This window comes from Borostomias antarcticus, assembly GCF_949987555.1.
Source record: "Borostomias antarcticus genome assembly, chromosome: 25".
Lineage (NCBI taxonomy): Eukaryota > Metazoa > Chordata > Actinopteri > Stomiiformes > Stomiidae > Borostomias > Borostomias antarcticus.
In genome coordinates, this window is record NC_140258.1 from 7,016,981 (window position 1) to 7,026,980 (window position 10,000).

Sequence of the window (10,000 nt, forward strand, 5' to 3'; positions counted from 1 at the left end):
GTTCAAGGAGGTATGAAGACTGATAAGTGATAAGTGGATACCGCAAATTCCAGAAGACTGCATTGGGACGACTTCAGATTCACTCGCTCGGTAATGGTAATATTTTATTTTCAGTTCCAGCGTCTATGTTTTAGGCTAATTCTTCTTTACCAATCGGCGACGAGAGCGTGTATGTTTGTAACCTAACCTATGCACAGTAGCCTGTTTGGTAAATCCCGTCCGATTAGGATGGCTGCACGTTGAAATGTCATAGCTGTGCCGCATCTTTAAATGTCCTGTGAAGTTAAGCGGGACTGTAGTTCCAGTCGAACAATAAGCAGCGGTTCATTAAATCAAATCAGTTATAAACCAGATTGTTGAAACTTATTTTCTCTTTTATACTTTTCATGTATTCACTCAGACGAAATAGTCTAATCCTGTCAAACATGAGTAGCCTATGGAGCATTACAATTAGCCTAAGCTCTCTCTCTCTCTTTCTTTCTCTGTCTCTTTCTCTCTCTCTCTCTCCCTCCCTCTCCCCCCCGCGACAATATAGATTATAATCGAAGTTATAAGTTTTTGCTTAGCCTCTTGGCAGCTTTACTTCATTTTAGAAGAGCGTATTTAGATGTGGATGCTTTGTGCTTGCACGCATGTGCGGTAATTGGGGATGGGTCTTGGTGTGATCTAATCAATTAGCCCGACCTCGGCGCTCCGAGGGTCCTTTGTCCGCAGAGGGAGCCATGCCAAAGACCCTCTGGGTCTGCATTTCTACACCCGAGATGAATAGAACAGGCCACAGGACCCCCAGGCCACAGGAATCACAACCTGCGTCCCTAAACCACTGATCTGAATCCGATTGTTCTCGCCCATGAGAAGAAGAATGTCAGTCAGATCTTTGAGGCCAATTTGAATCATTTATTGTGATAGTGACAGACAGAGGCTTTAAGCTTATGGGATATTCATATGTCCATGAATATGTATGAGAGAGTGACCATTCCAGCTGCCATTGTTCTTCTGTTGTCATCGACCACTGGAAGTGAGGGAGGCACAGGGACCATCAGCATGACTATGAACACACACATGCATGCACACGTGCGCACACACACAGGGGCACACACACACACACACACACAGATACACACATACACACACACACATGCACACACAAATACACACACCGGCACACACACATGCACAGACACCATCCAGCTGAGGTCTGAGGCCAGCCTGTCCCCGGGGATCCAGGGGTCACAGAGTTAAAAGCTGTAATTCATTGCTGCTGAGCAGGTCGTCACAGAGCTGGGTTAATGGATTAGAACCTCACCCTCGGTGTCTTGTAGAATATCGCCCCCCCGGCAACATGTGTGTCCAACTGATGCTGTGGAACTAACAGAACCCAGTGAGAGGCTCACCCAAACAGTGGAAGTGATGATGCAGTATGCTAAAAGTTAACAGCAGATGTTACAGCAGCACAAGCACTGAATGTGCATCTTTTTTATTTTAAGACAGTGATAAAATGTTTTAATATGAGGCGTCCTGGAGCTTCTAATATTCCAACTCAAGCCGAAATAATTTGTTTCAGTGCCACTCTTTACCACCAGGTGGCAGTGTCCCCTCACATCAACCCCAGCGGTAACTCATATCATCACCCTCTGGCCAAACTCTTTCTGTTTGTAAGCAGCTTCTCTGCACCGTTTCCGTTTCACACACAGATCACCACTATGCCCCTCCTAGGCCCCCAACACCTTAGCTCCACATCCTTCTTCCTCTCTCACCCTGCCCCTCCCCTCTCCATAACCTCACCTCACCTTGCTCCATATCCTCCTTCCCTTCACCTCCTCTACCCTCGCCCTCTCCTTCCTCTCCTCTCTCCCCTCACTCCCTCTCCTCACCCCTCTCCTCTTTTTCCCTCACCCCTCACTTTTTCCCCCTTACCCTTTCACCTCTCCTCTCCTCACCTCACCCTCCCTCTACTTGGCAAAATGGAAGACACTGAAATGGACCTGACCCCTCCTACAAGATGTATATTTAGAGGCAGATCTGCCTGTCTCTATCCCAGGACAGCTTCAACATTAACAGGGTATCCCAAGGGCCCTTAAAAAGTTGAAAATTATGTTGTCTAAATAAAAGGCCTAAATAGGCCTTACATCTTTAATTGTTTTAAATTCATTACTCAAAGGTTTAAAAAAAAAAAAAAAAAAATTGACAGAGCACTTTCTTATTAGACTCCGCTTGTGTTGTATAGAGGTGATAAACAACGGGTGATTGGATGAAGATTTGTGATTTATCTAATTTTAGCTTGAATCACACGCAGAGCAGAATCAGTCTGACAGCCTCAACAGAGGAGTCAGCGAAACGCAGCAGGCGTTACTGTTCTGTTCAAGTCAGGCAGGACGGATCTGGGCCGTTGATAGAACTCTGGCACTCATCACACTTACACAGACTCGTTCTTCCAAGTTGTTTCAATTCTTTCAAATTGTCGGGTGTTTCGTTTTTTAGTGTGCAAGAGCAGCAAGAGATGTGTTTTGGTATCACTCCGACTGAATAGGCAGAGCGGAAGAGAGGTGGGTCAGGTGAGGTGAGCACTCAGAGCTTAGCTTACTTAGCTAACCTGCCAAAAACCCGCAGATGCCCTGAATAAGCAACCACACTCTGGCAGCACAAACTGGGTGTTATGACACCCGATGACATGATAGTTATCGGGTGATTTGTTAAGTGATGCTATGACAGAGGGGACACAGCTCCTGACAGAGCGTGCACGTTTCCAGGCCAGGGGTCTGTGTCTGCAGCCTGATGGAGGCAGTGTGAAGAGTAGGTTGAGGGGGTGTTTGGCGTCATGGGCGATGGTACAGTACGTGCTCTGGGTGTGGTGCTGTTGAGCTCTGAGAGGTTGGGAGTGAGGATGTCGGGGGTGAGGATTTTGGAGGCATTGTGTGTGACACGTGTGAGTTTGTTATAGAAACAGGGAGAGCAGTTAGAATGGGTTGAAGTATGCTTTTATAATGCAGCTACAGAAGGTTGAGGGTAACAGAAAGAGTTTGACTCTTTTTGTGTGTGGATGTGTTTGTGGATGTAGGTGGTGTGTTGTTCAAAGCTCAGTTTGTTTTCTAGGTCTGAGGTGTTTCAACAGCAGGGGTGAGGTTGTGGGTGGAGTTTATGGTGATATCATGGGAAAGTAGGAGTTTGTGTGTGTGTGTGTGTGTGTGTGTGTGTGTGTGCGTGTGTACACAGGAATTTGCACGCAAGTGTTCAACTGTCTGTCTCAGTGTCCCAGTTTAGCGTATTTCCTGTATGCCCATATCCAGTCAGTCACATGATTTACAATAAATCTTGTCTCTCCCCTTGAACCCCCCCCCCCCCCCTCCCTTCTAATCGTCTGAGATTTTCCATCTCCAATAACGCTCTACTCGTTTTGGTTTGGTGACAGACGAACCACTGATTTATGTATCACAGAAAAAAACTCCACCTCAACAACAACTACCTGCAGCCAGAGCACTCTTCTTTACTCGATCAAAAAAAACAACTGCAATTTGATTGATACCTGTATTTTAAATTGACATTTGATTGAAAAAATGATTTATCAAATAATTTATCAGTTATCTGTTTTTGCAAATGAACTCTTGGAGTGTATTAGGCGTAGTGTGTGCTGTGCGACATGTTTCTCTAGTGACTAGGGTGGCTGGCTCATGTGGTGTAGTTCATTAATAGAGCTGAGGTTCTACTGTGTTTGACCAGGAAACACTCCAGATCTTCTGAGGACAGCAGGGCTGGCAGAGTGAGTGTATCATGAAGACAGAGAATATAGTATTGTTTGGATATTTTTTATTAGAAATCCACTATGTACAAAAACATAAAAATAAAAAACATAAAAAACATAAAAGCAGACATTCAGCAAATAAATATACAATCGTGAAGTCCAACCAGCTTCTTCATTTGAAATATACAAAGAATGACTTAATTATTCACAGTTCAACTGTGTTTTTGTTCCGAGACCTACTTATTTAAGAGCTCTTTCTTTCGGGGAAAGAAACAGGAATCTCCAGGTGTCCGATGGACAGGCATAGTCCTCTGGTAGTTGTAGTTTTTCAGGGGTCTCAGGACGTGGCAGTGGCTCCCCTCTTCCTGTTTGGACTTCTCTGCTTCCCGTGCTGTGGCCTCTGCACCTTCCTCCTCCTCCTCTTCAGACATGGCTTCACACTCACACCCTTCTGACTGACCCTGAGATCACACACACACACACACACACACACACAGTTAGAACACTGTTGATGTTTAAGCCAGAGTCCAAAAATGAATTGCATGTTTTCTGAGCTTGAATGAATACTTTATGGTGAGCAAGCTTGTCAGTGGTGTTTATGAACCTAAGTGAGAGCTTTTCAGTAGTAAGAGGCTAAGTGTACGCGGACAGACAGAGTTCTTTGTTGGTCCGCGACAGTGCAGTAATTACACATCACTTCTGAACATAACAACCCCCTGCCATGTCAAATTTAAGTTTTGAGGTTTTCATGCCAACAATTTGTGGTTTTCAATATGTGCAGCATCATAAAGACATCATATTAACATGTAATATCACGCTTAGACCAAAACATCAAGGAGTCTGTTGATTTTAGGATTTATGTAAGTGTTTTTTTTACAGCCAGCTGTTGCAGTGAAAGTTGGGATGAGCCTTTGTCCCTGACAGTGTTAAGTAAACAGTGCAACATGCCACTGTAGCGGACAGAGACCTGTCTCTGATATACCTCAGTTTGCACTCTGGGGACTGATCTGTTACTTTGAATGTACTGGCTAACTTCACCAGGGGCCCCCCCTAGTCTATATTTGTTTGATCAGTCAGTGTTTGATTTGATCCAGGTGTGGTTGAAAACAGTTTGGCCGTGTTTGTTTGACAGTGTGTCACGTGCGTTAATATCTATCCATGAGTGTCCATCTGTGTGTGTGTGTGTGTGTGTGTGTGTGTGTGTGTCTGTCAGTGTGCTGTAGCTAGTCCTGGTCATCTTACCTCCTCCAGCAGCTCATCAGCTGTTTTCCCCGCGGACCTTCTGGACTCAGACACACTAGCTGTTTGTTCTTCTTCAGAACCACTCTGAAACACACACACATCCTTATCACGTGCTCTGCCAGAAACGTCATATGTCAATCATATCTTAGATTTAAGTGTGTGTGTGTGTGTGTGTGTGTGTGTGTGTGTGTGTGTGTGCGTGTGTGTGTGTGCGTGTGTGTGTGTGTCCGTGCACGTGTATACTCACATGATTTCATCTCTGTCACAGCTGGGGCCCTTGACTCTGACTATGAGGTTGATGATGGGTTCTCTGAGGGTCCTCTCGGTCTGCAGACACTCACACCTCCCTGGCACAAACGCATTCTCTACTTCGCCCACTATACGCACGCACACACACACACACACACACACACACACACAGTAGGATGAGTGGATCGGTCCATTACAGCACAATAAACAACACCAAATATCCTATTTGTTCTGATTTGAATGTTCAAATACTGACATTAGGATTTTCTCAGACAGATTGATGGAGAAAGAGAGGGAGAGGAGAGAGATAAATAGAAAGAGGGAGTTGTTTTAAAGATAAAGAGAGAAAGGGGAAGGTAGATAATTAGATAAATAGGGGTAGTTAGAGATAAGGGGAGCATTAGAGCTAAAGAGACGATGTGTGTTTCTTACCTCTGAACAGCAGACAGTAGAGAATCGGCGCAGCTATCTGGCAGAGAAGAGAGTGAAATGAGAACTGCATACTGAAGAGTTAGCACGACAGTGAGCTCTGCTTGCATGGGCTGCTTATAATGGGCCAGTAGCTTACGCCTACATAACCTACACACGACACTCCCCGGCACGCACACCCCCACACACGCCAACGCATGCGCGGCCGGAGTTTCCAATATCCCGGAATTCCCCTAGCTCTCATCCTCTGTGAAAACTCAGGATCAGGGGAAACAGGGATCGCGGCTCAGGTATTCTGGAAAGTTCAGAACAGTCAGTCACTCTGAGGAGCGATATTCCCACCGGACAATCCCCTCCATCACGACTATGAGAATCAACATATCCCTGGTTTATAGTCAGGGAACGAGTTGTGCACTGAACAACTTCATAGCCCTATCACATCGATTCATGTCATCTCTACAGACGCAGCGGCGATCCGTAGGCCTATATAACTAAAATCGGAATTTAAAAAAAATATTGTGTTGTTGATTTTATTTTATTTTTTTTAATCGAACTGCATGATGTTATGCCAATATTAATTATTTTATCAGTTTTTTCAGCACTCGACATCGCCAACCCTAGCATTTTGAAGCTTGTGAAGTCTAAAGGTCAAGGAAAGCCAGACAATTGTAACAAGAATGTGGGCTACTGTAGTAGGCTATATTTTTTATACTGTATTATACTGTATTACATCAATCACATGTCTGTATTACTCTCATGTAGTAATCATTTCATTTCATCACCTAAAGTTCACCTCTGAAGTCAATTAGCCTACAGTTTGTAACATGATCCCAGGAAAGACCCAGCAGCCCCCGTGTCCGAAGGGGGGGGGAAAGATCAGCGGATACATTGACCATTCAGAAGACTAGTTGATCTTTTGTGACCAATGTTTGTATTCCTTGTATGCAAATTTGTTTGTCATGTGACTAAGAGGAACTTTAGTATTGCCTTAGTTCTGGCCCTGTTAGGCATGCTCAATAAATTGACTATTCAAAGTTTTTGGCCTCCTTGAAGTTCTGTTCCACAAGAAGATGATGCATTCGAAATACACTGCACTGTCCAAAAACCTTGCTCCCTCTACCAAGAAGCTATCCATTCCTTTGTAACAGCACAACGGTCCCAAACGTCAAAAGCAACTAAGAAATGGTTGACAGGCCAATATCAAATGTCCTGAAGTGGCCACCTCAGTCTTCAGATCTGAATCCAATTGAACATTAATTTTGTGGTTACTCAAAAAAGCAGCACATACGTCAGCATTTCGCAGAAATAAACTGTAGCATATCAACAACATCAGAAGCAGAAGGGCTTCAAATGCACAAAACTCATCTTCAATTATGTATTTTAACTTTGACTGTCACGTATCTAGGCCGAACCCAAAAGCAGACAGACAACCAGGTCTGAGCAAAATCACATGGAGTTTATTTGGTTGCTTGGTGGGGGGCTCAGACAGATCCTGGAGACAGAAAGAGAGAGAGTGTGTGTGTGTGTGTCGAACGGGCAGACAGGCAAAACGGTGTGCAGGTAAATCTTAAACAAACTGGACTAGCTGGGTGTGCTGAGCTACAGACCATGAATGGCACACATTGCAGCGCAGACTGGCAGATAGGAAGAGGCTTATAGGGAGCGAAGATGGAGGTGACTGCCAGCAGGTGTGCTGATTGCCAATGCCACACAGGTGTGCAGGGAGAGCCAGGGAAGAAACCAGGCCAGGTCAAGCCTGGCTTATGTGCGTGGCTGGCTTGTTTCTGTTCAGGACTGGTCGAACGGAAGCTAGTAACTGAAATAGCTGTGAATTGAAATGACATTAAATAATGTCTGATAAATTAAGATATATCTTGTCACCTGGACACATCAGTTCCAATGCTTCCAATTCTAATCCAGCACAGTAAGAGCGGGATAACCAGTTAGCTCATGAGCTCACAACAACTAGCAGCAGCTTCTGTAACATTAATGGTAGCTGTGCTGTTATAGACAGTATCTATTTAATTTCTATTATATTATGTTATGTTCATTATTTGATTCATTACTTATTATTGTGTCTTTTTCCGACATGTTGCTTTGTACTGTACGTCCACCCATCCTGACTATCTATACTGTATAAAGCCACTGGAATCTGATCCAAAATGGGTTATATGTAGCCAATATATATATATATATGTATATATATATATATATATATATATAAAGTCTGATTGTTTGAGGGAGAAGGGCATAGATTCTATGGGCACAGTATCCAGTGTCAGTCTCTGGGCTTCAGTACCAGTGCCAACTAGGCCCCTCCTCCCTCCTTGGCGCTGTCCCAAACAGGACATGTGATTTCTCATAATGTGGTGCTTAGCTTTCACATACATCCAACACCCGGGTCAGTCTTTATATTCAAAATGAAAGTGTTCCCAGGGAAAAGTCCCACAATTTGATTCCCCAGTGTCTTTTTGGGGGAATGAATGTTAACACAATCAGACATATCCTAAGTGAGATCATTAATAAAGATCCAACTCGACTAAACTTGAAATGTAAAAATTGTATTACAACATCTGGCTGAAGAATTCATACAGTTATTGTCTGGGGGGATGTGAAGTTAAAGTGATGACCAGATTGAACACTAACTCACTTGGGTTGTCCTGCATCTGTTCTTTCCTCCAGCTGTGTGTCTGTCAGGATGGCTGATGGTCAGACATACGTCAAGCTGAACCAGGAGAAGGTCATCTCAAAGTGAGTCTGAGAATAGCCTACTCTGTAGTGTCCTCATATTGCCATTCATTCAGGACTGTTGTGGGTACAGTATGTGTGCTGTATTGTAGAGACATCTGAAGAAAAATCTCTTCACTTACAGTGCATCCGTAAAGTACTCACACCCCTTCACTTTTTCCACATTTTATGTTACAGCTTTATTCCAAAATTGATTAAATTCATTTTTTCCCTCATCAATCTACACACAATGCCCCATAATGACAAAGTGAATAAAGCTTTTTAGATTTTTTTGCAAATTCATATATATATATATATATATATAAATTGAAATATGACATTCACACCCTTTACCCACTACGTTGTTGAGACATCTTTGGCAGTGATTACATTCTCAAGTCTTCTTGGGTGTGACACTACAAGCTTGGCACACCAGTATTTGGAGCTTTTTTCCCGTTCTTCTCTGCAGATCCTCTCAAGCTCTGTCAGGTTAGATGGGAAGCGTCGCTGCACAGTTATTTTCAGGTCTTTCCAGAAATTTTCAATCGGGTTCAAGTCTGAGCTCTGGCTGGGCCACTCAATAACATTCACAGACTTGTTCAGAAGCCACTCCTTCATTGTCTTGACTGTGTGCATAGGGTCATTGTCCTGTTGGAAGGTAAACCTTCACCCCAGTCTGAGGTCCTGAGTACTCTGGAGCAGTTTTTCCATCAAGGATCTCTCTGTACTTTGTTCTGTTCATCTTTCCCTCGATCCTGACTAGTCTCCTAGTTCCTGCCACTGACAAAAAATAATTTAATCAATTTTGGAATAAGACTGTAACAACAAAATATGGAAAAAGTGAACGGGAGTGAATACTTTCCAGATGCACTATATCTGATGTTAGCTTACTGGACCTGTAACCTCAGTGTCCATGCTGATTTATGGTGTTGTTTTCATGTTGTGCCATCTTGTGTCCCTGTGTTTCTGTTCAGGTCGGACATCTTATCTCTCCTGAGAACCTACAACTGTTACCATGAGGGCAAGAGCTTCCAGCTGAGGACTAGAGAGGTATTGTAGGAGGCCTCAACCACAAACCTCAAGAAAAACCAAACAAACTCTCTTTAGTGTTCAGTGACTCATCCTCTGATTGCTGGGGCACCCAGACCACATGCTGGTGTGATACTGCGATGTAAAACTCCCAGGCTCAGATTGCCTAATGAAAAGAACTGTGTGCGTGTGTGTGTGTGTGTGTGTGTGTGAGAGAGAGAGAGAGAGAGAGATATGTGTGTGTGTGTGTGTGTGTGTGTGTGTGTATGTACAGTATGTGTGCACGTGTGTGTGCGTGCCCGTGTGTGTGTGTGTGTGTGTGTGTGTGTGAGAGAGAGAGAGAGATATGTGTGTGTGTGTGTGTGTGTGTGTGTATGTACAGTATGTGTGCACGTGTGTGTGCGTGCCCGTGTGTGTGTGTGTGTGTGTGTGTGTGTGTGTGTGTGTGAGAGAGAGAGAGAGAGAGAGAGATTCGTGTCGTATGCATGTCAGCTCGCTTGTTGAAAGCCTGTCCCAACAGCATCTGAGTGTGTTGGATTACAGGAGTAACAACTTTCTAAACAAACTGGGCTTCAATCGACAGCA

At 44.0% G+C, this 10,000-nt stretch overlaps 1 protein-coding gene across 1 annotated transcript in view; it reads left to right on the forward strand.

Moving 5' to 3' along the window:
* Positions 1–8,357: 8,357 nt before the first annotated feature.
* rassf4a (Ras association domain family member 4a) overlaps positions 8,358–10,000 on the forward strand; it is a gene marked incomplete at its 5' end in the record, with an annotated part of 16,223 nt that continues 14,580 nt past the window's right edge. Inside the window, 2 exons of the mRNA XM_084458849.1 lie at positions 8,358–8,410; positions 9,361–9,436. Coding sequence (XP_084314975.1) covers positions 8,358–8,410; positions 9,361–9,436 — 129 coding nt within the window. The remainder of the gene's footprint in view (positions 8,411–9,360; positions 9,437–10,000) is intronic.